The 27,703-nt window shown below is 48.9% G+C and overlaps 2 protein-coding genes across 5 annotated transcripts; both read right to left on the bottom strand.

Moving 5' to 3' along the window:
- Position 1: 1 nt before the first annotated feature.
- Positions 2–5,168, bottom strand: PHF1 (PHD finger protein 1). Of its 4 annotated transcripts, none has more exons than XM_069487616.1 (15): positions 4,967–5,168; positions 4,062–4,236; positions 3,895–3,976; positions 3,696–3,791; positions 3,158–3,258; positions 2,897–3,045; positions 2,622–2,717; positions 2,344–2,412; positions 2,083–2,206; positions 1,913–1,980; positions 1,632–1,736; positions 1,317–1,506; positions 1,133–1,227; positions 794–874; positions 2–628 (listed from the first exon to the last, which is right to left on the bottom strand). In XM_069487616.1, exons 2-15 carry the CDS (start codon positions 4,218–4,220, stop codon positions 340–342), a joined length of 1,704 nt encoding a protein of 567 aa, XP_069343717.1. In that variant the 5' UTR covers positions 4,221–4,236; positions 4,967–5,168; the 3' UTR covers positions 2–339. The 4 variants fall into 4 exon arrangements, with proteins under 4 accessions (XP_069343717.1, XP_069343720.1, XP_069343719.1 ...); XM_069487618.1 differs by having other exon boundaries at positions 42–628; positions 794–871; positions 4,967–5,155; XM_069487617.1 differs by lacking the exon at positions 4,967–5,168 and adding an exon at positions 4,562–4,593 and having other exon boundaries at positions 42–628.
- A 1,144-nt stretch (positions 5,169–6,312) lies between these two features.
- On the bottom strand, positions 6,313–25,740 carry KIFC1 (kinesin family member C1). Its single transcript, XM_069488503.1, is given in 11 exon segments — positions 6,313–6,460; positions 9,257–9,332; positions 9,467–9,525; positions 9,528–9,542; positions 9,645–9,935; positions 10,455–10,855; positions 11,063–11,113; positions 11,232–11,285; positions 15,311–15,385; positions 15,512–15,650; positions 25,729–25,740. Coding segments are annotated over 11 exon segments (1,218 nt in total). The 3' UTR covers positions 6,313–6,415.
- Between the last annotated feature and the right edge of the window lie 1,963 nt (positions 25,741–27,703).

Here is a 27,703-nt window from a genome sequence, read left to right as displayed (position 1 = left end):
ATTTGTTTATTTCTCTTTATTTCAACCATACAGAGTCTGGGATCCCTTATTATCACCCCCTCCTCAGTCTCTGCCCCCAGGGGTTAAATAATTTTTAAAAATATTTAAAAAGCTGTAACAAAATAACATCAAAGGAAATGAGAAGGATGGGAGGGTCAGGAATCCTGGATGGGTAGAGAAGAGAGCCTCTTCCCCACCCTCCCACTTGGATTCCAGCCTGGGCAGTAGGGAGAATTACTCCCTATCTCTCCAGGTACATCCCAGCTGTAGGTGAGGTCAGAGGTCAGGGAATGAAAGTGCCGGTGTGTGTGGATGGGGAGGTGGGCAGAGGCATGCTATTCAGAAGATGCCTCCTCCTCCCCACTCAACCAGGTACTGTACAGAGCCATCAGGCCGTACTCTCCGAGCAAGGACCCGGACAGGGTCCCCTCGGGACAGGTAGCCAACCCCACCTCGGACTCCTCCTCCAGTCCCAGGAGGCAAACTACGGCACAAGGGAGAAGGGGGTGCTGAGCGTCTAGGAAGACCTGGGGATGGGGCTGGGACTGAGGAAGACGAGGCAGTCAACGAGTGGGGGGCACTTTTAGGGATGTCTGTGGGGAAACCAATGTGAAGTTCCAGGGGTGACCTAGGGAGAAAAGGTAGTTGTGAGTCTAGACAGATGTAGACAAGTCCTGACCAGAAATGGGGGCCACATGTGGATCCAGGGAAACAGAAATGGTTAGAGGCTAAGAAACTTGAGGAACCTAGAGGGGAAGAGGGGCATCACTGGAAATACAGGATAGAATCTTACCTGTCTGGGGGTTCACCGTCCCCAGAGGTCCCTGCGGTGCTGGCAGAAGGGTGGAAGGAAGCGAACATCCGGATGGGGCTGCTGGGGTTGGGGAGGGGAAAGTCAGGACCTGAAGCAGGGGAACAGGACCTCCTTCCCCTGGGAAGTGCAGAGCTCAAACACTACCCCTAGGGGCTCCCATATCCCCAAATAATGGGTACTAGATATTGGTTCTGAAGTCTCTCTAGGAAAAGAAGTCGGTAGCCAAGGGGGAGAGCAAAGAATTCTGGCCGAGAAGGTCCAGAGGGGGGATGTAAATAATTGGGAACATATCTTGTTGCGGGGTAGAGGAGCACTGACCTGGGCAGGCAGCGGGCATCTGTGGGCCGGAAGTTGTAGCCGCTGCTGCCCTGGTAATTCTGGTTAGGGCTGGGGGGTGGTGGAGACACTGAGGCCTAGAAGAAGGGGCAAAGGACTGAGAGATAATCCTTGATTCCTTCCCACATCCCACCATTTGCCCCATGGGGTTCCCCTGCCCCTGTACCTGCAGTGCCCTCTGCAGACGAGCCCGCTCCCTCAGCTCCCGGGGCTCGGGCTGATTGCGCACTGCTGAGGGTGGCCCCAGCTCCTCCACTTTCCCCTGCTGCCTCCTCCTCAGGGGCTCTGGCTCCGGCCTCCGGCGCTTCCCCAGGGGACGTGAGACCCCTCCCCCAGGGCCCTGCCCTGAAGGGAAGCTGTAAGAGGCCTCCTTATCCCCCCAGCCCCCTCCCGGACACCCCAAAGACCTCCCCATTTCTAGACATACACTCCCCCAGACTAATACCCTAAGAATTTATCCCATCCCCTCTGGACCAGTGACCTGGTGGGAGCTCCATCTCCAGTAGGGGGCTCCACGGGGGGAGGGGTCCGAGCATGGAGACCAAACAAACACTTCCTCTTCTTAATCTCCCTCCCTGAAATGAAACTGGGCGAAGAGAGGAACGATACAGGGTCAGTGCTATAGATAATGTTCCCCTTAGGCCACTCCTCAATCCCTTTCAGTCATGTTCCAGGTGGGTTACAGCCCCTCCCCTCCCCAACTTCCAAATCTCCATCTCTTTCTGAGCCTCCCTCTTGTCTCCCCTTCTCTCTCCAACTCACCGGTCCTTGTGGCTGTTGAGAGCAGAGAGGAGCTTGGAAGAACGTTCTCCCTTGGGGGTGTCTGAAAGCTGGCAGAGGAAAATGGGATCAGGGGAGCAGTGATTTCCCTCTTCCCCTTTCCCCTACATCTCCCTGTCCCACCCCAACCCCCAAATTCCACAACCCCTTACCTCCCCCAGGAGCAAACTGTCCCAATTCTCAGAGGTGAAGGGAAGGATTTCACGGTCAAAATCAAAGTACTTCTTCTTACAGCAAACACTGAGGTGATAGAGAACAAGATGGGCCACGTCCACCCTGGAGAAACAACAAGTTGTCAAGGACCCAGAAACATTACAAAAGCCAGGGGAGTTCAAAGTGGGAGGCTGAGGCATGTAGGGTGAAATACTGGGGGTGCTGAGAGTTATGCTGAAGTCGTGCTCAATCCAGCTCACCAGCGAAGCTGTAGCCTCCGGACCTTCTCAGGGCCCCCCCGGCACACACAGCATTCAAACTCGTAGAACCTGCACATGGGCAAGAGAGAAAGAATACACGTTATTCAGGAAAACTATGCCATGCCATGGCGGACTCAAGCAAGGATGGGGCCAACAGGTGAGAAAACGCTGCAGAGGCTGGGAAGAGACTGAAGGGGAGAAGGGCCTGGGGAACCGTGAGAGTGGAGCACAAAGCCAGAGGGTGTCCTTGCCTCCTGGAGAGTCTGCCCTGGTCTCACCTGTCTCCGTAGAGGAGGGGCTTGCTCAGACACTGGGTGCAGGCCTCATGGAACCACTGCAGGCAGCTGCGACACTGCAGCATTTTCAGATTCCACCTGAGGGGGAACACTAGAGGACTAGTAGCCTCCAGATGCCCCCGTCCCCATACCTGCCCCAAACCCTGCTTATCACCTACCTCCCATCCCCCTCAGTGCTCCCCACACTCTGTTCTTTCTTCTTTCCCTGGGCTCTCTCACATCACTTATTCCATAACCCGCCACCCCTCATTACTCACTCCCCAGGGCCACCACAGTAACAGTAGCTCTGCTGTCGGTTGCTCAGATGTCCAGCATCCCAGTCCAGCCCCTTTAGTCCATATGGCAAAGAGAGCTTCATCCCCAGCATGGCCCGGGCATAGGGGCCCTTCTTCAGTGCACCCCCCCTCTGCAGAGACAGAACAGGTGGGAGGCCTCAGAGGGATGGGGAGAGGAAGGGCTTGGGAGAGGCTGTGGATGGGAGGCTTCCACAGGAAGGGGTAACGGAGAGGTGTCTTTACCTTGGTGGCGATCGCAAAGACACACTGGCGGCAGACCCAGGATGCGCCCTCTCCCTCTCCAGGGGCTGGGGCCCTTGGAACATGGCAGTCCTGATGATAAGCTGAATAATGATAATGTTGATAGTAGACTGCTTATTGCATTGCATACCTGTGTGTGCTTAGTATTGGGATAGGAGTAGTTTTACCCACCTCATTTAATCCTTGACCATGGTCCTGCTAGGGTGGGTGCATTATCCTTATTTTACAAGTGAGAGAACTGAGGCTCCTAGACGTTTAGGGACTTGCCCAAGGTCATATGGTTAAGAAAGGGTGTATTTGAACCACACTCTGCCTGCAAAGCTTACACCACCCCTTTCCATGTGTGCCTCTCCCTGTGCTGGAAGAGGATGAGGTTATAGGCTTGAAAAGATTGGCCAGAGTGGTGGCCTGGAGACTGGAGGCCAGGACAGGACATAAGAACCAGTGCTATAGGGAAGGGCCAGAGGCAGCCTGGAAGGCCAAGGGAAAACTGGACCATTCAGGTGTCCTGCCCTCTCACCGTGGCGACACTTCTCACAGCTGACCAAACGATTCCCAGGGACCACAGTCTCGGAGCGACAGACACAACAGAGGAGTTCCTCCCCAGGGAGGGCAGCTGTGAGGGAAGATAGTGTCAGGGGCCTTGCCCTTAAACCCCTTTCTGCCTCCCAAGCCAGGTTCTTAACGGGATGTACAATCTCAGATAGCTAGGGTCTCACCAGGGCTGATGTCTTTCCATAGAACCAGAAACTGGGAATCGTCCTCAAACTGGACCAGGCACACTTCCCGAGCACTGTCCACCTGGAATGGGTGAGCGCAGAGGATGAAATGGGAAGCAGAATTAGATAAGAGGAATGGGAAGGAGGTCAGAGGTAGAAGGCCTTACCTTCTTGATGGTGCCCAAGTATAGCAGTCCATCAGTCCACCTGGCCAGCACATCTTGGCCCTCCCAAAGTCGAGGCCTGGGGCCTGAGGTGGGAGCAGGGGAAGCTGGGTCCCAAAGTGAGTGGGCACCAGAGCGGCTCAGCCGGGGGGGCTGCGCCATTGCATCCTGGGGGGGCCTAGCCAGAATAGAGATGGGGAAGAGACGGTTATGAATGCTCAGAAAGCTTCCCCATTTTCTTTGCCTGTTTTTGTCAAGAATCAAGCATCTGTGCTCCCAGTCTCCAAATCCCTCAGACACCTGGATAGGAAGCCACTGGGCACCAGTCACTAGCTTCTTGACTCCAGCTCTTCCAACTCTGGTGACTGGCTCTTTTCTTCCTAACCGCACCCCCTCCCCCGAAACCTAGTTCTCTAGTTTCCCAGCTTCCAGAGCTCTCTTGGGATATTATATCCTGGCTTTGAGATTTTAGGAGAAATGACGGTTGCAGAAGCAAAGGTTACCATTCAGTTTCACCTTCCCCTGCTGTTTAGAGGTATCATAATTGGGGTGCTCTGTGGCCCAGAGATGTTTTTGGGAGCTTTTCTGGAGATGTTTTCCAGAGTAGAAACGGCTGTCGCCTGGGCCTGCGTGCCTCGTTAGGAACAACCATCCTGGTGCCAGGTTATGTCGAGTCACCCTCAAATTCGGGGCTCCCTACCCCGGGTTAGATAACTTCCCTGAGTGCCCCAGGAGGGGGGCGTGTCCCAGTCGCGGTCTCTACTCCCCATGACCGCAAGTCCGAGAAGGCACTTGAGTCCACCCTGCCCGACCCAAGGCCAGGGAGGAGAGGCTCTCCCGCCTGCGCCCTGCGCACCGACCCCCTGCTCCTGCCCCCCCCCCACCGGCGCCTCCTGCCGCCTCCTTACCGGTGACAGCTGGGGCCGCCGGGAGCCGGGCAGGGGCAAACGTGGGAAACCTAGGCGAGCCCCCCGCGCGGGGAGGGCACGTCCGGGCGTCTGGGGGCGTGCAGGCGGAGGCCGGGGGGTCCCCAGGCCCAGCCCCTCCGTCCCGGCGGCTCAGGGGCGTATGACGCAGCAGCCAAAGCAGCGGCAGCAGGAGGAGGAGGAGGCGGCGAAGGGGGGGTGGGAGGGAGGGGAGGGGAGGAACGGACCGGCTTTGGGGGAGGGTAGTGGGAGGGGAGGACGGGGAGGAAGGAGGAGCCGGAGGCGGGGGCGGGCACCACCTCACCCCACCTCCTTCACCTCCAACAGGCCTGGAGGGCGCAGAGCAAGAGGCTGCCCCTCCGCGGCTGTGGACGCGAATAGTCGGACCGGTGGGAGAGGGAATCCCCTCAGCCCCTTCCTCCGACGAGACACTCGTCCTTGGGGCAAGAGGGAATCCCCCCTCCTGGCAGCCCGCCTCCGGACTGGACCCCCGCCCCATGCCACATCCGTTAGCTGCCCCACCCCCCATGGTCACTCCAAGTCCCGCCCCCCGGCCCCAATCACTGCCCCGCCCTCCATTCACCCTTCCCGTTGCCCTCGCCACGCCCTCCTCCCTCGCGCGCCCGCCCTCCGCTGCCCCTGGCCCCGCCCTCTCCATGGCAAGTTTGCCCCCCCTCGCCGCGCTTCTGCGCACGCGTGGCCCCTCCTGCGCGCGGCACCTGGGCGGACTGAGCCCCTCCTTTGCGGGGCGGCGGCCGTTGGCGGTTGGCGCGCGGGAGTCGGCGGGCGTGCGCGCCCGCTTCCCGTTGCACGGCCCGCCCCGCGCTTCCAGGGCGGGTCCAAGGACGAAGAGGGCTGGTACCAGAGGCGGTGACGCCGAGAGCCAGCCAATGGGCAGCGGGCGGGCAGAGCCCTGGCGGTTCGAACGAGAAGGCAGGGAAAGGGCGGGAGGAAAGAGCTCGCAGTTGGTGGGAGTGCGCGCCGGCCCTTCTCCCGGCCTCCGGTTCCACCTTCCCGCACCCACCAAAGGAGCAGTCCTGCCTGGGGCTGGGGTGGCCGGTGGCAAGGGCAAAACTTAACTAGTGATCGCGGTGGGGGTGTGTGGAGCTAGTGGCCACATCTCGATGTGAGTGACGGGGGAGGGCGCATTAGGAGAAAGGAAAATGATCCAGACATGGATCTAGAAACAGAGAGCTGAGGGTGAAAAACCCAAGCCCCCCCCTACCCCGCACTCCCTGCAAAACAAACGAATACCAAAATGGACATCCATAGCTCCCGCCTTTACATATATAAAAAGAACCCTTCTCCTTAGGCAAATGCAATAAAACCTTTATTTTAAACTTTATTCTTTACACATAACGCCCTCCACCCAATTAAACATCCCTCAGCACCCACCCCCGCAGTACACACACACAGCATCTGGATCCGTCTTCACTTCCTGCAGGCCTGAGCAGTATCAATAACACACTGGTTCACCTGGGGGTGGGAGGATGGTTAGACAGAACAAAAAAAGTTTGCAGAGTAACCAAAACAACAATTTTCTCAACATCTCCGCCCCTCCCCCCAATGCTAGAGCTGCCCTCAAGGAAAACCGAAGTAAAGGTTCTGAAGGCAGGTTCAGGCTGGTCACAATTGTGTTTAGTTCTCCTATGTCCACTGGGCCTGGAGGAGGTGAAAATGCCCAAAAAGAGACAGAAGCTCCCTACATGAAGATTCAGGAACAGACAGAGAAGACTTCTCTTCCCAATACCCTGGTCTTGAGATCCCAAAACTCTCCCACTCTAAAACAATATAACCTATTAACAACACCCATTCATGGCGGGGGGGGGGGGGGGGGGGGGGGGAGGAATGTATAAGATGAATCAGAAACAAAGACTACTGAGGTCCTGTCTAGGAGCCAGTTTGAAGGGGCTCCTACTGGCCAAAGATGAGACAATTGAACATCAGAAAGAATAACTGCAAAAGATAGACATCGAATACACAAGCATCTGCAAAATGATAACCCTCAGATAAAAACTCATTGATCACCTTGGAAATTGCTAGGATATCAACTAATACTGAAAATAATAAAGAATCTAGCAATTATCTTGCGTTTCCCATATGAACTGAACTTCAGAGTAACCAAATAGATGGCAAGGGAAAGTTCTCAGAAGAATCCTTGCTGGGAGTGTGGTGACTCACGCCTGTAATCCTAGCACTTTGGGAAGCCAAGACATGAGGATCACTTGAGGCTGGGAGTTGGAGACCAGCCTGAGCAACACAGCAAGACTTGACTTTATCTCCACAAAAAATAGAAAAATTAGCCAGGCATGGTGGCGCGTGCTTCTAGAGCCAGCCACTGGAGAGGCTGAGGCAGGAGGATCGCTTGACCCCAGGAGTATGAGGTTGCAGTGAGCATTGATGATGCCACTGCACTCCAGCCTGGTTAACAGTGAGGCCCTATCTCCAAAAAAAAAAAAAAATCACTATTTTAAAATCCCCCAATGAAATGATGGCTCTGGGTATAATCACAGTTTGATAAAATCATTATGTGAAAAAGTCAATGAGGAGTTTTCAAATGGATGAAACAGGCTGTCAACACCCAAATCTAATGATCGATATATAATTAAAAGTAGAACTAGATATTAGGTGTCTCCGTACACAAAACAGGAAGAAGTAGACTGCACCATCTATTAAGTTTTCTTGCCAAGAAATTTGAACCGGATTAAAACCTAATCAAACCTCTAACTCTAACTACGAGATAACAAAAAGTATGGGGGGAAGAAGTAACCAGCCAAAATCCAGAATATGATACATTCTATAGGACAAATAACCTTACTTCTTCAACAAATAAATGACATAATAGTGGCAGGGTGGGGTGGGATTGTTATAGATTAAAAGAAACGAGATATTTCAACCAAATGAAGTGGGTGGCCCTTGCTTGGACCCTGATTTGGACAAACTTAATGTATAAAAGACATTCTGAGAGGTGAAATTTAACATAAATTGGGTATTAGAGGATATTAAGAAGTTCATGTTGTTGGGTGTTATATTGATACAACATTAATAAAAAGTTAGAAAAAACACCACCACCCTTTTAATTAAACCTGCAAGATGGTGAGAGAAATCCTGATCAAAAGAAGGTCAGAGCAGGGTGCAGGTGCTGGGGCAACTGGCTGCCCCATGGCAGCCGTCCACGCTCTGTGGGAGGAAGCCCAAGCACCACAAAAGGGCAGGCCTGATCAGACCTCAGATAAAGCCAGAACCCATCAAAAAGCTATACACTCAGGAAAAGGGAGAACCAGAGGAAAAAAATTCCCCCTAGACACAGACAGTAAGGAGACTTTCTGACTTGCTTAACTCTAGAGGAAGGAGTTTAAGTCTCCTTGAGAATTCATGGCCTCGTGGGGTTTGGAGCCTGAATTCATACTACTTGGAATAGTCCGAAAAACCCATAAATCTCCTTTGATCCAGCAATCCCATTTCAAGGAATATTGCCCTAGATAGTTAGATGTAACTAAAGACATACAAAATGACATGTACAAGGGTAGTCAACATGGGCTTATTTGTAACAGAAAGAGTGGAAACAATCTAAGTGTCCAGTAGAGGGAACTGGTGGATAAATTTTGGTGCATCCAGAGTGGAGTCCTAGACAGACCTAAAACTAATAGGTTGATCTCTGTGTGCTTGATGGGAAGCAACATTGGGGCCAAGTTTTGTTAAACAAAATGAGTAAGACTCAGAACTACATATATGTGAGAGAGGGAGACAGATTCCCTTTATATAAGGAGGGGGAATGAGAACATGCATATGGCTTATATTAGCAAACAGAATCATTGGAGGAGTAGAGCAGCGGTCTCCAACCTTTTTGGCACCAGGGACCGGTTTCATGGAAGACAATTTTTCCACCAACCAGGGGTGGGGGCAGGTGGCAGGGCCTGTGCGGCCCAGTTCCTAACAAACCACAGACCAGCACCTGTCCGTGCCCCAGGGTTGGGGACTGCATGGGTAGAGGATGGGGTCGACAGTGGTGGTGGTAAAACTTCATTGTGTTGTGTATCACTCTCCATATAGTTTAGACCATTTAATCAGCTCTAAAAAAACTTAATTCGGAAGCCAATAGTTAAAAATGGAACGAGGTGAGTAGTACCCTAGATGTCCAACAAATGTAAATCCTTTTGGGATAAATGTGCCCCCCTCCCCCAATGGCCTAGTGGACAGAATGAGCTAGGATGGAGAAGCCCACAACCATCCATGGCTCCTGACAAGGGCTGAGCTTGGTGGTAATTGTACCTTGGAGGCAAAGCATAGAGAGTTGAGGGTCTCAGAGACATTCTCTTCTAGTGGGGAAATGTTCACAAACATGTGCCTATGGAAAGGGAAGATGCCCAACCCTAGCATTAGTGGCCAGCAGAGCCTGAGCAGGTCTCCACTCTTCCCCCTTTCCCACCCCTCACTCCAAAACAGTTCTACCGACCCCTGCCATCTAACCCTTTCACTCACATCTTAGCGCTGCCACCCAGAGAGTTCTATAGCAGGTAGGTGAGCTTGCTGTTCCGTTCTAAGGCACGTGGGACTCCTAGAGGGTTGAGGAGGGATGGGTGGTTAGGATTGGGCAGGGTTCCGCATGGCCAACCCTAACTGGTCCCAAGGTCCCACCTCCCCCTGTTCCCATTCCCACCTTGTTGCTCAGGGCCATGATGCCAAGCCCCAATGTAGACAGGCTGCTGTTAATGGCCTGTGTTTCTCAAAGGCGTTCCCGCTCCCCAGGGCCGAGGACTAAGCCAAGGTCAAGCCGCTCACTCCCAGCCAGGTCCACAAAGCTGAGGGGGGCCCCACACTGCAGGCCTGGGCTAGAGTGTTCCCCAGAGATCTGTAGCTGGAAGACACTGTGGCTATGTGATGATCGCTCATTCTGGGCAGTGTGGGCCACAGGCCGGTTCTGATGGGCCAGACGGTGCAGGGCCTCCACCTGCAGATGGGGAGCAACAGGGGCAGAGGCAGGCAGGAAGTCAGTACATATTCATGTCAGGTATGGTAATGAAAATGAGTAAGTCGGCCCCTGCCCTCTTGGAGCTTTCTTTCCACCCAGCCAACAGACAAAATAAAATGCACAGTAATTCGATCTAGTTGGTGCTCACCAGGAAGCAGTGAACTGGACATGGGGAAAGGGAGAGAGAGTACCATGGGGATTTGTGATCAGGATGTGGACCTGAAGAAAGAAAGGGGGATGGAGTACTAGGGGAAGACATGGATCCAGGTGGGAGCTATTCAAACGGAGTAAAGGGTGGCGAAAAGTGTGACAGAAAACAACATAGTCAGGAGTGGGCTAGGGGAGAGATGGGCAGAGGACAGAGGTATATTGCCAGAAATAGGTGGTCAGGGGTTCTCAGGCCAAAAAGACTTCATTCAGGGGCACCTGGAAGAGAGGGGAGGCACGAGCCCTGCTAGGAAAGAGGGGCTGGGCATTTGATGAGAATCTGGCCCTTACCTCTTGTTCTTCCAGTCGGGAGGTCAGTTGCCTCCACTCCTCCTGCAATTCCAGCTATTCTTTCTGGAGCTCCTGAACCAAGCCCTCCTGCATGCCCAGTCGTGCTTCCAGCTCCAGGACTCGGGCACTGAGGTTCTTCAGCTCCTGCTGGCCCTGCTCAGCCTGGGCCCGTACCCTGGCCAACTCCCCTTCCAGTGTCCCACGCTCTATCCCCAGGGTCTTGGCCTGTTGTTGGGCATCTCTGAGCTGGTCCTGCAGCTGCTGGTTTTCGTCGTCCAGTGTCTGAGTCCTCTCACGACAGCATTTCAACTCTGCATTTAGGTCACATAATTGACCCCTTAAGTCCCAGGCCAGACGTTTGCTGGGTTTCTTCCCTCCCACCATGGGAGGAACAGCTGATGCTAAGATGGGCACAGAAAGGACAGAGGTCAGTGAAGTCCTGGCTCTCTATCCCTCCTCCCTTCTGGCCTTTAAGGCCTTCATACCTGATGCTACATCTGTCTCCTTCCACTCCAGACAGGGAAGAGACCACATGGATTTTTCTGGGTACTCACTACCTCCTCTTCCCTATCCCAGCCTGTCACCCATGGGTTACGTTTGTCACCTACTGTCAGGCTTCTGGACAGCAACAGCAGGGACTCGCTTCTGGTTCTTCACCACTAGAGAAATGGGGAGTTGACTTAGGAATTATGTGGGCCAGTGTCCCTCCACCTCCGTAATTCTCCCTTTACATATACCCCAAATCCCTTCTCAGCCCCAGCTCTTGAGCACTATTACCTGTGGCAATAGCTGTAGAACACCAAAGCCCTGTCTTCTTGGAAACTTTTTGAGCTGTCCGAGAGATGAGAGAGAGGAAACAGTAGAATGATCACTGAGGGTGGCATGTACACTGGCTAGGTCAAAGGCACAAAGACAGGGTAGGTGCTTTTCCTGGGAATTAGAAATACAATAACTTCCCTCATCCCGAGTCTGGCTAGCTCCTAATGATATCCCTCCTGGGATCAGAAAGTATAGTCATCCCTAATCATCCAACGGGATTGGTTCTAGGACCCACCCAAGAATACCGAAATCCAAGGATGCTCAAGTCGCTTATATAAAATGGTATAGTATTCTACATCCTTCTATATACTTTAAATCATCTTTAAATTACTTTTAATACCTAATACAATGTAAATACTACATAAATACAGTTATGTACCACATAACATTTTGGTCAACAACAGACTGCATACACAGTGGCAGGCCAGTAAGATTATAATGGATCTGAAAATTCCTATTGCCTAGTGGACATCGCAGCCATCGTTAATGTCATAGCATTACTCACCTGTTTGTGGTGATGCTGGTATTAAAAAAACTGTGCTGCCAGTTGTATAAAAGTACAGCACATACAATCACGTACAGTACATAATTACTTGATAATAGCTATTAACAACTATGTTACTGGTTTATGTATTTACTATACTATACTTTTTCTTTCTTTTTTTTTTTTTAGCTGTCCAGATCATTTCTTTCTATTTTTTTTTTTTTTTTTAGACAGAGTCTCACTCTGTTGCCCGGGCTAGAGTGAGTGCCGTGGCGTCAGCCTAGCTCACAGCAACCTCAAACTCCTGGGCTTAAGTGATCCTACTGCCTCAGCCTCCCGAGTAGCTGGGACTACAGGCATGAGCCACCATGCCCGGCTAATTTTTTTTTTTTGTATATATATATTTTTAGTTGTCCATATAATTTCTTTCTATTTTTTAGTAGAGACGGGGTCTCACTCTTGCTCAGGCTGGTCTCGAACTCCTGACCTCGAGCGATCCACCCGCCTCGGCCTCCCAGAGTGCTAGGATTACAGGCGTGAGCCACCGCGCCCGGCCTCATTTCTTTCTATTTTTAGTGGAGACAGGGTCTCGCTCTTGCTCAGGCTGGTCTCAAACTCCTAACCTCGAGCGATCCTCCCGCCTTGGCCACCCAGAGTGCTAGGATTACAGGCGTGAGCCACCGTGCCCGGCCTATACTATACTTTTTAATGTTATTTTAGACTATACTCCTTCTACTTAGAAAGACAAAAAGGTTGTTTTTTTGTTTTTGTTTTTTTTGAGACAGAGTCTCACTCTGTTGCCTGGGCTAGAGTGAGTGCTGTGGCATCAGCCTAGCTCACAGCAACCTCAAACTCCTGGGCTTAAGTGATCCTACTGCCTCAGCCTCCCAAGTAGCTGGGACTACAGGCATGTGCCACCATGCATGGCTAATTTTTTCTATATATATTTTTAGTTGGCCAGATAATTTCTTTCTATTTTTAGTGGAGACGGGGTCTTGCTCTTGCTCAGGCTGGTCTCGAACTCCTGACCTGGAGTGATCCACCTGCCTCAGCCTCCCAGAGTGCTAGGATTATAGGAGTGAGCCACCGCACCTGGCCAGAAAGACAAAAAGTTAACTGTAAAATAGCCTCAGGCAGGTCCTTCAGGAGGTATTCCAGAAGAAGGCATTGTTATCATAGAAGATGACAGCTCCATGCATGTTATTGCCCCTGAAGATCTTCCAGTGGGACAAGATGTGGAGGTAGAAACAGTGACATTGATGATCCTGACCCTGTGTAGGCCTAGGCTAATGTGTGTTTGTGTCTTAGCTTCAAGCTTATTTCCAGGGGGTAGGGGGCAGGGAGATAAATGAATAAAATTCTTAAATTTTTAAATATAAAAAAGCTTATAGAATAAGGATATAAAGAAAAAATATGGGCCGGGCGCGGTGGCTCACGCCTGTAATCCTAGCACTCTGGGAGGCCGAGGTGGGCGGATCGTTTGAGCTCAGGAGTTCGAGACAAGCCTGAGCAAGAGCGAGACCCCATCTCTACTAAAAATAGAAAGAAATTATATGGACAGCTAAAAATATATATAGAAAAAATTAGCCGGGCATGGTGGTGCATGCCTGTAGTCCCAGCTACTCGGGAGGCTGAGATAGGAGGATCACTTGAGCTCAGGAGTTTGAGGTTGCTGTGAGCTAGGCTGACGCCACGGCACTCACTCTAGCCTGGGCAACAGAGTGAGACTGTCTCAAAAAAAAAAAAAAAGAAAAAAGAAAAAATATTTTTGTACAGTTGTACAATATATTTGTTTTTTAAGCTAAATGTTATAAGGAGTCATAAGTTAAAAAATTTTTAAGTTTATAAAGTAAAAAGATATAGTAAGCTAAGGTTAATTTATTATGAAAGATTTTTTAAAAATAAATGTAGTATAGCCTAAGTGTACAGTGTTTATAAAGTGTGCAGTTGTATACAGGAAGGTCCTAGGCCTTCACATTCACTCGCCACTAACTCACTGACACCCAGAGCAACTTAGTCCTGCAAGCTCCATTCATGATAAATGCCCTATACAGGTATGCCATTTTTTATCTTTTACGTTGTATTTTTACCATACCTCTTCTATTTTTAGATATGCCTAGATACACAAATACTTAGCATTGTGTTAAAATTGCCTATAACAGGCCGGGCGCGGTGGCTCACGCCTGCAATCCTAGCACTCTGGGAGGCCGAGGTGGGCGGATCGTTGGAGCTCAGGAGTTCGAGACCAGCCTGAGCAAGAGCGAGACCCCATCTCTACTGAAAATAGAAAGAAATTATATGGACAGCTAAAATATATATATATAGAAAATTAGCCGGGCATGGTGGTGCATGCCTGTAGTCCCAGCTACTTGGGAGGCTGAGACAGGAGGATCGCTTGAGCCCAGGAGTTTGAGGTTGCTGTGAGCTAGGCTGATGCCACGGCACTCACTCTAGCCTGGGCAACAGAGTGAGACTCTGTCCCAAAAAAAAAAAAAATTGTCTATAACATTCAGTAAGTACAGTAACATGCTGTACAGGTTTGTAGCTGAGGAGCAAAGGGCTATATACCATATAGCCTAGGTGTATAGTAGGTTATAACATCTCGGTTTGTGTAAGTATACTCTGTGATGTTCGCAAGATTATTAATTTCTAAGAACACACCCCTGTCATTAAGTGACACTTGACTGTAGTTGTTTTACTGTATGGTTTTTAAATTTGTATTATTTTTTGTTGTATTGCTATTTTTTATTTTTATTTAATATTTTCAATCTGTGTTGGTTGAATACACAGATGCAGAACCCACAGACACGGAGGGCCAACTGTATTCGATGTATCAAGAAGCAACTTGCGGCCGGGCGCGGTGGCTCACGCCTGTAATCCTAGCACTCTGGGAGGCCGAGGTGGGCGGATCGTTTGAGCTCAGGAGTTCGAGACCAGCCTGAGCAAGAGCGAGACCCCATCTCTACTAAAAATAGAAAGAAATTATATGGACAGCTAAAAATATATATAGAAAAAATTAGCCGGCCATGGTGGTGCATGCCTGTAGTCCCAGCTACTCGAGAGGCTGAGACAGGAGGATCCCTTGAGCTCAGGAGTTTGAGGTTGCTGTGAGCTAGGCTGACGCCACGGCACTCACTCTAGCCTGGGCAACAGAGTGAGACTCTGTCTCAAAAAAAAAAAAAAGAAGCAACTTGGACCAAGATAAGTAAAAAGAGCAAGAGGCCAAAACCATGTCTAAAGTATGCTACCATTTGTATAAAAAAGTCAGGGGGAAAGAGGTATTTGCTTGAATAGGTGTTTGCTCGAATACCTACAGAATTTCCCTGGAAAGACATGCAGTTGCCCCTGGGGAGGGGAACTGGGTAGCTGGGGGACAAAGGCAGGATGGAGACTTTTCATTGTACAACAATCTTTGTGCCCTTGGAATTTTGAACCAAGTGACATGTTACTACCTATTCAAAATAGACTAAAGTGGAAAGAAAAGAAGTGAGTGAGTTGAAGAGTGCTGGACTTCCATGCCCTTGGTCCCTCCCTGCCCACCCCTAGAGCCCACCTCTGGTCTGTGGCACTGTGGTGAGGGGTGGTGCTCTGGGGTAGGATGTGGCAATTTTGGTTGGTGCATCCAGGCCTCATGTCTGCTTCTGGGGAAAGATAAAAATGGGGTCTATAGCAACCCTCTCTAATTGGTTTATAATCTCTATACACACACACACACACACGCACACACACGCACAGCTCTCCACACCCAGCTCACCTTTCTCAGGCTCCAAGGCATCCCCCATCTTGTCAGGTGCCCTCCTGAGTCTGCTTCCTGAGAGAAGAAGCCGGGGACAGGCCTTAACCAGGGGTCTCTTCAGCTCTACATTCCCCTTCACTTCTAACAGGGCGGGCTTCTGTTGGGAAAAGAGACCCTTAAAACAACACCCAGGAGCCTTCTTGGCACCCCTAGCCTCAATTCAGTGTTACCACCAACAAGCATTAATGGAGTACCACATGTGTCGAAAGGTAGAACTCACAGATCGTGTGCCAGCCAAACAGCACGAACAGAAGTGGGACATGACATAAAAGTGGGAACAATCTCTAAGGGGAAAGCTGGATGGATGTTAGGTCTGAGCTAACTTTAAGGGTGGTACTCAAATAAGCAAAGAGAAATGGACACTCTTTTTAGAAGGCAAAAACTCAAACATGCACATGGTACCACTGGGAAACCAATAGAACATTTTAGCTGGAGCTGAGAACATAAATAAGGGAAAGAGTAGAAGATAGATAAGGCTGAAGACTGGTTGGGAGAAGCAGGTAACACTTACTGAGCACTGTTTTAAATGCTTTGCCTGTATCAATTTACTTAATCCTCACAGAAGCCCATTTTGGGAGGTGCTATTATTAATTCCATTTTGCAGATGAGGGGAGGAAGGCACTAAGAGGTAGAATAGCTTGTGTAAGGTCGTCAGCAAGTAAAAGGCAGAGCCAGAGCAAAATCTAGACAGTCTGGTTCCAGAGGCCACATGTTTAACCGGCTAGACCACATTACCTCATAGGACTTTGATGCCAGGCTAAAGAGGCATTCTCCCTGCATACTGTGAAGAGCCAACTACAGTTTCTGATCATGCATGTAAAAAATATACCGTAGAATCTATTATAAAGAATAAAAATGAGTTGTAAGTAGACTGACTTGCATGGGGAAGGCTAGAAGTAGCATGACCAATTTGGTGACCACCAAAGTATATGGGTGGGGGAGCTGTGGGCAAAGAAATAGAGATTCTGTCCTTTAAGCAGCCTAAAATTCAGTGCCTGGGGATTACACCTATCCCATGGTGTCTCCTATCTAGAGTGAACAACCCCATGGTTTCTCTGATCTAGAGTGAACGACCATTCTGGTTTACTCAGGACTGAGGAGTTTCCTGGGACATAGGACTTTCAGTGCCAAAACCAGATCATTCGAATGCAAACCAGGACAACTGGTCACCCTACAGTCCTATTCTACCATCAAGAAAGCACAATGCACAGAACAACTTCTGATTTTCACTATAGGTAACTTTTAATTCCAAGGCCAGTCTCTGCCCTTCAACTTACTTCATTTAGTCAATATTTACTAAGTGTTTGTGATATGCCAGGAAATGATCTGGGTCCTGGAGTAACAGAGAGGGTCCTGACTCTCAAGCTGCTCAGAAGACAGCAGGGAAGAGAAGCATTTAAAGAGATGACTAAAACTTTACTGAGGCCGGGCACGGTGGCTCACGCCTGTAATCCCAGCCCTCTGGGAGGCCGAGGCGGGTGAATCGCTTGAGGTCAGGAGTTCGAGAACAGCCTGAGCAAGAGCAAGACCCCATCTCTACTAAAAATAGAAAGAAATTATCTGGCCAACTAAAAATATATATGGAAAAAATTAGCTGGGCATGGTGGCACATGCCTGTAGTCCCAGCTACTCGGGAGGCTGAGGCAGTAGGATTGCTTGAGCCCAGGAGTTTGAGGTTGTGAGCTGTGAGCTAGGCTGATGCCATGGCACTCACTCTAGCCCAGGCAACAAAGCGAGACTCTGTCTCAAAAAAAAAAAACTTTACTGAGTACTACAGTGGATGCAGAAGCCGTGGATATGGAAGTCTGACTATATTTTTTGGCTGAGTCTTCAGGATGAAAAGGAGCTAGTTTGATGAGTTTGGGGTAAGGAAGAGCATCCCAGGCAGAAAGCAAGGAGGGGTGGCATGTTGCACTAACATTTGCTGACCGCCTGCTCTGTGCCAGACATTGTTCTAGGTGCTAGGCTGAAAGTAATGAACATAAAGTCCCTGCCTTCCCAGACCTTATTTCTAGGGCAGTCTTTTCAAACTGGAGTACTGCAAGAGAATTACACTCTGTAGAAAATGATCTATTTTCTCAATTCTCTTAAGGATGTACATAGCTCTCACCATTCTATGTGCATAAGACAGAAGTGAATTCACTAGATGCAAACAAAGGATGCCTTAGGACATTGGAGATCAATTCTCAGAGAACTCAGCTCAGAGGCGGCTATTCTAGGAGCTTGAGGGCTAAACAGAAATTCATCTGAGAGAACCAGGTGAGCCTTAAAAAAGCTAGGCAATGGGATGAGGAAGCGGGCTGGATTACATGAAATCAAGTATTGATCCAACTAGGACCTGGCTTGGGAGAGGGAGGAAGGGGGGTAGGAGGAAGAGAGGAGTTCAGGCTGACTCCAAGGTGCCTGCCACAGTTTCATTAATCAAGATCACATGGCCGGGTGTGGTGGCTCACGCCTGTAATCCTAGCACTCTGGGAGGCTGAGGCTGGTGGATTGTTTGAGCTCAGGAGTTCGAGACCAGCCTGAGCAAGAGCGAGACCCCGTCTCTACTAAAAATAGAAAGAAATTATATGGACAACTAAAATTGTATAGAAAAAATTAGCCGGCGGGCATGGTGGCACATGCCTGTAGTCCCAGCTACTTGGGAGGCTGAGGCAGTAGGATTGCTTGCTTGAGCCCAGGAGTTTGAGGTTGCTGTGAGCTAGGCTGTCACCACCGCACTCTCGCCCTGGCAACAGCACGAGACTCTGTCTCAAAAAAAAAAAAAAAAAAAAATCACAGGAGGGAGGAGCTGATTTTTCCTTTTTTTTTTTTTTTTTTTTTTAGAGAAAGGGCCTTGTTTTGATACCCAGGCTGGTTTCAAACTCCTTGCCTCAAGCGATCCTCCTGCCTCAGTCTCCCAAATTGCTGGGATTACAGGTGTGAGCCACCACACCTGGATAGTTAACACTTTTTATGTTAAGATCATTGTACAGTCACATGTAAGAAATAACACAGAGGCCGGGTGTGGTGGCTCATGCCTCTAAACCTAACACTTTGGGAGGCCGAGGTGGGAGGATTGCTTGAGGTCAGGAGTTTGAGACCAGCCTGAGCAAGAGTGAGACCCCATCTCTACAGAAAAATTAGCCAGGTGTCGTGGCACATACCTGTAAGTCCCAGCTACTCGGGAGGCTGAGGCAGTAGGATTGCTTGAGCCCAGGAGTTTGAGGTTGCTGTGAGCTAGGCTGAGGCCACGGCACTCTAGCCAGGGCAAAAGAGCGAGACTCTGTCTCAAACAAACAAAAACCCCTGATACATCCAAACCATTGGCTTCTATACAAATAAAAAGGAAAAAAGAGAGGGTATTTTTTTTCCTATCACCTGCAGTAATGTGTAAAAATAATGCTTATTTTTAATTTAATCAAGTATAGTATGAAAACCAAATTTTTAAGTATGCTGAGGTCAAACACTAAATTTTTTAATTTTTTTTTTTTTTTTTTGTTCTTTGAGACAGAGCCTCACTCTGTTGCCCAGGCTAGAGCGCTGTGTGTGGTGTCAGCCTAGCTCACAGCAACGTAAAACTCCTGGGCTCAAGCAATCCTCCTGCCTCAGCCTCCCGAGTAGCTGGGACTACAGGCATGCGCCACCATGCCCGGCTAATTTTTTCTATATATATTTTTAGTTGTCCATATAATTTCTTTCCATTTTTAGTAGAGACCGGGTCTTGCTCTTGCTCAGGCTGGTCTCGAACTCCTGAATTCAAACGGTCCACCCGCCTTGGCCTCCCAGAGTGCTAGGATTACAGCCGTGAGCCACTGCGCCCGGCCCAAACACTAAATTTTTTAAATAAGCTGTGCCCTTCCTCCTCTACACTACCATAGTGGATCTGCTACAAACCCTATTTCCTCAGAATTTATGTGGATTCAGAAAATGTGTTCAAAAGTTTGTTTATTCAGAACAACTTTAAAGAGTACAGTATTTATTTTTCTCCCATCTATAAAGCTAGACATCATGCCCTCCAACCAACTTGCCACAATGAAAAGCTTAAGTGCTTAATCTACTATAAGAACTGACATTCATACAGCCCCTCCTACACGCATTTTACAAGATCACAGATGGATGCCCTGCTCCTAAGGCAACCCCTACACGTGTGCACCACATCCCACCCTCCTCACCAACTCAGGAGCATTGCTTCGGCAACCCTCCTTTCCCTCCCCTACACCATCAAGTTTTCACTCTATTGGATCATTCCAAATGGTGTACATGTAACACATGCTATTATTTCTTCCAACCTAAAAGAGTCTCTTGACTCTGCTTTCCCTGCCAGCTACTATCTATCCTTTTTCCTTGCTGCCCTTTGCAGCAAAACTCCTCAAAACTATTGCCAAAAGAGTATTTGCTGTGTCCAATTTCTCTCCTAAAGCCATTCCATTCAGGCTTCACTCCCACCATTCCACTAAAACTGCTGTCCTCAAGATCACCAGTAACTTCATGTTGCTAAAGGCAATTCTTTATCTTGTTTCTTGACCATCAAGCAGCATTTGATACAACTGATTGCTCTCTCCTCAATAGACATTCTTTCTTCATTTAGCTTCCAGGAGACAAACTGTGATCAGCAATCTTACTCCCCATTACCTGACTTCCTTTCCCCGCTTCTCACTCATTCTAGCCACAGTGGGCTCCTTGAAATACAATTCTTTAGGGACTCTTTGCTCTAGTAGATCCCCTCTGCCTGAAATGTTCTTTCTTCACTATCCACTTGCCTATCCCTTCAGGTCTTTATTCAACCCTCACCTTCTCAATAGGGCTTACTGAGACCACCCTATTTAATACTCTATCCTGCCAGTTGGCCTCCTCTGCTCCCTCTAACCTGCTTGATTTTTCCTTTTCTCCATAGCACTTATTGCCTTCTAATAGTTACATAATTTACTTATTATGTTTATTTTCTGACTTCCCATCAAATGGCAGCTCCATGATGGCAGGGATTTCTGCCTTGTTCACTGCTACTGCCTATAAGTACCTACAACAGTGCCTGGCAGATAGTATGTGCTCAGTAAATACTTGATGAATAGATCTGAGAAGCCTTTTACTATTTCTCACTGTCATATCACACTCCTATGCTCTTTGGTTGTCTGGATATAAATACCCTTCAGGTTGAATCCTGACTTTGGGTAAATCCGAACGTTACATACTAGTGAACAAAGGATTCAGGCAGGAGACCTTTTCTGGCATCAGAGGTCTGTACACACACTCATCTCTCTCTACTGGAGAGGGGAAGCTGTAGATGGTCGTAGGGGGCAGCAGGGCACCAATAAGACAAGGAACCAAGTCAACCAGCCCCCTGGGCAGGAATCTGCAAAACCTGAGGAAGGAGAGAGAATAGGAGTCCTTCAGCTCAGATTGTCCCAGTCCCTCTCTCTCCTTCCTATATCCCGAAAGCAGCAGCAATGATGAGAGAGACAACACAAAAGGACGTCAGCAGGAATGTGGCCTCATATAACCGGTTCTATAAGCAAAAAAATATTTTCTCAATAATGTTTTTGGTTCCCTCATATTCAATGAGTTTTTAGTGTTCACATTACGGTTGGGGCTGGCAGCTCTAAGTGGCCTTGACAGTAAGGTTTATCTCAGCCTTGGTAACTTAGCAGCTACAGTCTCATTAGGCAGAAAATAGAGAACTCTTTAGCAAAACTTGCTGACCAGAACTTGGTAACTTTTTGTTGCACTGATGCATTCCTTTGAGTTTCTTTCCCAGGAATGGTGGAACCTCCTACAAAGCCTCATACCACCTGTTTGTCTGGAGAAGACAAGACAAGCAATAGTCCACCACAGACTGTGCCTGAAGACCCACTGAGCCTGTGTATAAGGTTGAAAGAATGACCAATATTAACCCCTAGCTCGTTATAATACTAACATCTCCGCCCTGGGAGGGACTTATCCGCCATTTTTTGATCATGGGATGTATGTACTAGCATGATTTCTCACTGTGCTTGTGTGCCCTGCACTCCACCCCAAACACACAATGATGCTTACGCCCATCATGCATTATTCATTTCATCTGCAGAAAACCCCCCTGACCCTGTTGGTCAGGGAGGTAGATTTGAGGCAGTTCATACCTCCCCCTCCGTGTTGATGCATCCACAGAAATAAATCCTTTTCCTCTTGACAATCCTCGTTGTCTCAGTAATTGGCTTTCTGTGCGGCGGGCAACATTGAACCCCCCCCTCACCCCACCCCCGCCCGCCGTGGGTTTGGTAACAATTTGGGGGCTCTTCCAGGATGCGTTGCTGGTGGCTTGGAGGCCGTGGAGCAGGGAGAGACTTTAAAGCCTCCCTAGCACGTGCCTGGCTGAGTTTCTGCCGGAGGTTGGTTTTGGTTTCTCCCACCAGCTTCGCTGTCGCCAGCCCCGAACACATCCCTGATTGTCAGGGAGGAAGGATCTTTGACCTTTGCATTTTGGCATTTGCGTCAGGACAGGTGAGTACTGTTTTCAGGTACCACACAGAGAAGTAAAGTCTCACCATCTGGGGAAATTCTCTGGAATTCCCATCTGAGTTGGAGGCCTCACCAGAAGCCTCAATCATTTGGGAGAGCAGGACCTGCAGGCTCTTCTCTCCATTTAGGGAATTTCAGAGGAAATCCCATTTGGGTTGCAAGCCTCAACCATTCATTTGGGAGAGCAGGAGCTCCGACTGTATTTGGCACTCCCTAGGCTTATTTGTTAGAACTACCGTCCATTTGGTGTGTGAGTGTGTGTGTGTGTTTGTGTATGTGTGACTATGGGAAATAAGAATTCGACCCCTAATGTGAAAGTTGTACACTGGGAATCCTCTGTCTCTGCTGTTTGGGCTTTTATGCCATTTAGACCTAGGACAGGTTGTTTGTGGTAATGGTTGGTTTGAGATAAGATTCTTGAAAACTTCTCTCCAGTCTCCCTCTGTAGAAATTTGTTTGGAAGTATTCTATTTGTTTTGAGTTTTGCTTTGTCTAATATGGTGTTCCCTTGTGTTTGAAACCTTTTAAATTTCTCTTTGTAATGAGTGTAGATATTAGTATGTGACACATAAATGTATTGTCTATTATAAAGTTTAAAGAGATGCCAGGTTTTCTAGGACTCCAGCTGGTCTCCACATATTATGTTCCGTTCTTGTACATGTTTAAATTGATGGACAAATTACATCAAGAAAATCTCATAGCTCAAACGGTCAATCTGCCACTATAGAGTCAAAATGCAAAGTTTTAACTCTTAAACAGTGTTAAACAGTATTTTTTGGCCTGGTAAAGCTGCCGTTGCTAGGTTACAGGGTGTTGAGATGGAGCTCACTGAACTACGTTATCATAAATTCAAGGCCAACCGGGAACAGCCAGTTACTCCTTTGAAACTGAAGGAAAATAAAGGTTAAAGAGGCCTTTTAAAAAAACTCAAACTGTCATGAAAACTGCTTTACCCAAAACTTTCATCCACAGTTTTCATTACATTTCCTCTTGGCCACATGAACAAGTCTCAACTTTGTCAAAAACAATTTAATTCAACCATCTTTTACAAATTGGTCTCAATACGGCTGAGCCTGTAAAGAAAAAATGGTATATTTGTGCAATACTGCCTGGCCTCAGTACACCTGCGGGTCTAGGGAAACATGGCCCCTTAATGGATCATTATGCTACCATATTATTCTCCAATTAAATTCATTTTGTCACCGTGTTGGGAAATGGGATGAAATCCCTTATGTACAGTCTTTTACACTTCTGTATCAAAACAAGCCAGATCAAATTAAATATAAGATTCTAATAGAGGACTGAAGCTTTCAAGGTCAGGGAACAAGAAGCTAGATCTAAGAACCCCATCTTGCCAACAGAAGAAAATGCCCACGTAGAGCTTTGGGCAGCTGCAGCTCCAGCTGTGCCTGTGCCAGCTCAGGCTCAAGCTGTGGCTGAGGTGCCAGTGGAAGCTTCGACTGCAGTTCCAATTACTCTCAGGGATCCCTCTCCTATCCCTCCTGCCCCCGCCCCCTTAGGACTCTAGACCCCTTTCTTCACCCCCGCTGGCTCCTCCAGCCATCTATCTTTCGCTTTCTTCCTTTTCTGGGGATAGTCTTGGGAAGCATGAGGACATGGTCTCTCCTTCACACACCCGCAGGATGCGCAATTTGGCTGGGGTCCTCCCTCCTTCCCAGCAGGGCAATTTCCTTTTGGATGGGTCTCTACAGGAGGAATAAATGAGAATGAACAACCAGCCAGAGTAATGTGGATTTATAGCTCATTTACCACTTCTGATTTGCATAGCTGGAAACAGAATAACCCTGCCTACAGGGACGATCGACAGCGTATAACTGATCGGTCTGAACCTATTTTTTGCCATGTATCACTCCATATGGGCAGATATCCAGAGCCTGCTTAACATACTGTTAACCTCCTGAGGAGCATCACACTGTCTTAGAAAAGGCTCGAGAAAAAGCTGACCAAATGCATACAGAAGACCCAAATAACCAGATGAGAGCTGGAGCTAATCTGGCCATCCTGATGCATGACCCGAACTGGGACCCAAACAATGGAGATGAAGGTAAGATTCAACATTTTCAAGACTGCATCCTGGTTGAGCTTAGAAAAGAAGTCCCCAAAATTAAAAGCCTGAACAAAGTTCAGGGAATAAAACAGGAAACAGATGAAGATCCCTCAGCCTTCCTAGAAAGGACTATGGAAGCATATCAGAAATACACTGATGTAGACCCAGAAAATCCTGATAATTCAATGTTAATTAATATGAACTTTTTTGGCCAGAGCATGCCTGTTATCCAACAAAATTTACAGAATTTAGAGGGGGTTCTTACTTTGCCCATATCTCATTTAGTTGAGGTGGCCTGTAAGGCTTTGTAAACCATGAACAGAAAAAAAGAAAAAAGAAAGCTATATGAAATAAAACAACAGACTAAAGAATAGCAAAAGAGTGATAAAAAAAACCTACTGTAGGCCAGGTGTGGTGGCTCACTCCTGTGATGCTAGCTCTGGGAAGCCGAGGCGGGAGGATCGTTTGAGCTCAGGAGTTCGAAACCAGCCTGAGCAAGAGCAAGATCCCATCTCTACTAAAAATAGAAAGAAATTAGCTGGACAACTAAAATATATATATATATAGAAAAAATTAGCCAGGCATGGTGGTGCATGCTTGTAGTCCCAGCTACTCGGGAGGCTGAGGCGGGAGGATCACTTGAGCCCAGGAGTTTGAGGTTGCTGTGAACTAGGCTGACACCAGGGGACTCTAGCCTGGGCAACAGAATGAGACTCTGTCTCAAAAACAAAACAAAACAAAACAAAACCCACTACTGTACAACTGATAAAGCTAAATACAGAAGATATGGGATGACATGTCCCTAGGGCTCCCCAGAATTCATAGGAATTACAGTCAGTGATGAATATCTCCCACCAGGAGCCCAGGGTAACCATAAAAGTGGAAGAAAAACTGATTCATTTCTGTTTTTTGTTTTTTTTTTGGAGACAGAGTCTCACTCTGTTGCCCAGGCTAGAGTGCCAAGGTGTCAGCCTAGCTCACAGCAACCTCAAACTCCTGGGCTCAAACGATCCTCCCGCCTGGGCCTCCCAGAGTGCTACGATTGATTACAGGCTTGTGCCACCGCGTCCTGCCAATTTCCCAAATTTATAACAGCTGCAGCCTACTCAGTTTTAAAATCTAAATTAGCTAAGCTTACTAAAGACTCAATGCTGGCAATTGTGCTGTCTGGAAAACCCTCCCAAAATTATTTTCTCCAACCACTGGATTGTGCTGTTGGGAATTCTCTCCTCACCCACAGCTCTCTATACCTGCCTGAGTGCCCTCTCCCATTGCTGGGTAGAGACCTTCTCTCTAAATTACAGGCTCAAATAATCTTTCAGAATAAACAAGTGCATATTGCAGTTCCTCCAAAACATGCCTGTGCCTTGTAAGCAGCTCTGACTGCCCTCTTGGCTGTCCTTCAAGAGCTGCCTGCTGTGGGAGGGGATGGGAGGACAGAGACTTCCTTTCCGACCTCCCTGCAGTCTCCAGTTGCTCCTCCGCCCCTTTCCACTGCCGCGGAGGCATACGGACCTTCGCTCTCCGGAAGGCGTGACAAAGGCCGGCCGAGAGCCGGGTGCTCCACAGCATCCGGGCGGCCAGCAGTCGTCCCTGCCCTCGTAGCGGGACACCCGCGCCCGCCCCTACTCACCTGCGGCTCCATGTCCACGTCCGTCCCACACGAGGCGGGGTGGGGGGGGCGCAATGAAAGGACTGGGCTCCGGAAAATCCCGAGGCCGGCGTTCTAACGCCCGCCTGCGACGCAGAGAGCCACACTACCCGACTGGCAGCCCCGAGCCACAGCTGCCCCTTTTGAATGCCGACGACCCACACCTGCTCACCGCGCTCCGCATGCAGAGGCCAATCGTCGCCGTCGCCACAGCGAAGGACCAATCGCAGCGCCTCCGGAGGCCACACCCCGCCCGGCCTGCGGCGGCCCAGTCGCCGCGAGGGAGGTAAGCAGATTAATTCCACTTCCGGCCCACTTTCTCCCCCTCACCCCGCCCTTCCTCTAGCTGTAATCCCGCTGGATTTCCGCTTGGCTCAGACGCCGCTCATACGTCAGCAAATACGTGAGAGACGCCCCACGAACATACCTGGCCGAAAGCAACTGGTGTCGGGGCGGAGGGGGAGGGGAAGGGACGCTAGAGCCAAGGACTCACGCATGCGCAAAGTAGGACCTGGGCGGGGCAAGAGGCGGGGCGAGCGCCTCCTAGCGCCCTACAGTAGGGAGCGCACTCGTGAGTCCTCACTGCGTCGACGTGACTGGGGCTCCAGCGCGGCCTCTGCTGGCGGGGCTTGACCTGGTCTCGGAAGTGGCCACTGGAGCCCTCGCTTGGGCGTGTGAGGTTAGGTCTGCCGGTTCTTCGGTCATTTCCCGTTTCTCACCAAATTTAGGGACCTTGGGTACAACTTGGTACTACATGGAAGCCCGACGGTGGACATTCGAGACTCAGTCCCCTTTCTCACCCCACCTCTTAGATACCTGGGCACTGTCGCTGGTGCTGGGGAACTGGCTTAGAGCCTTCGGAACCTTGAACACAGGAGAGGGTTTACTGCTTCCATTTTTGGAATATTTTATGTCTTTCAGACTCTGCACATGCAATTATTTCGTTTAATAATCGCAAAAATTCACTGAGCTCCTGCTGTGTGCCAAGTTCTTTGCATAGAAAGATGAAGGAGACAGGTTTAGAGAGGTTAAATGACAAGTACAACGTCACACGGCTGGTTAGGAGTGGATCTAGATCCCATTAGCTTCAAAATTCAAGCTGTTTCTGTTAACTCACATTGCCTTTTGCAATCTTAGTAACAGAAACAGCAACTCCGGCCGGGCGCGGTGGCTCATGCCTGTAATCTTAGCAGTCTGGGAGGCAGAGGCGGGCGGATCACGAGTTCCAGACCAGCCTGAGCAAGAGCGAGACCCTGTCTCTACTGAAAAAATAGAAAGAAATTAGCTGGACAACTAAAAATATGGAGAAAAAATTAGCCGGGCATGGTGGCGCATGCCTGTAGTTCCAGCTACTCAGGAGGCTGAGGCAGGAGGATTGCTTGAGCCCAGGAGTTTGAGGTTGCTGTGAGCTAGGCAAACGCCCCAGCACTCTAGCCCAGACAACAGAGTGAGACTCTGTCTCAAAAAATATATATATATTTTATAGTATGTTGCTTTCTAGCTTTTTTCTATGTATGTTGCAGAGTTGAAATTGCAAAGACCAAAAAAATGTGAAAAACACTTCAGATAAACAAAATGTGTTATAGCCATAGAATGGAATATCATTCAGCCATAAAAAAGAATGAAGTACCAATATATGCAACAACATGGGTGAACCATGAAAATATGCTAAGTGAAAGAAACCAGTCACAAAAGGCCACATTTAGTATAATACAGAGATGGAAAGTAGATTAGTGGTTGTGAGGGGCTGGGAGTAGGAAGGAACAGTGATTGGCTAATGGATATGGATTTCTTTTTATGGTAATAATTAGATAGTATAGATGGTTGAACAACTCTTTGAATATATATATATGTTTTTTGGTTTTTTGTTTTTTTATTTTGATGCCAGGCTAGAGTGCCGTGGCATCAGCCTAGCTCACAGCAACCTCAAACTCCTGGGCTCAAGCAATCCTCCTGC

This window comes from Eulemur rufifrons, chromosome 15 (genome assembly GCF_041146395.1).
Source record: "Eulemur rufifrons isolate Redbay chromosome 15, OSU_ERuf_1, whole genome shotgun sequence".
Lineage (NCBI taxonomy): Eukaryota > Metazoa > Chordata > Mammalia > Primates > Lemuridae > Eulemur > Eulemur rufifrons.
This window is presented reverse-complemented; position numbering and strand designations above follow the sequence as displayed.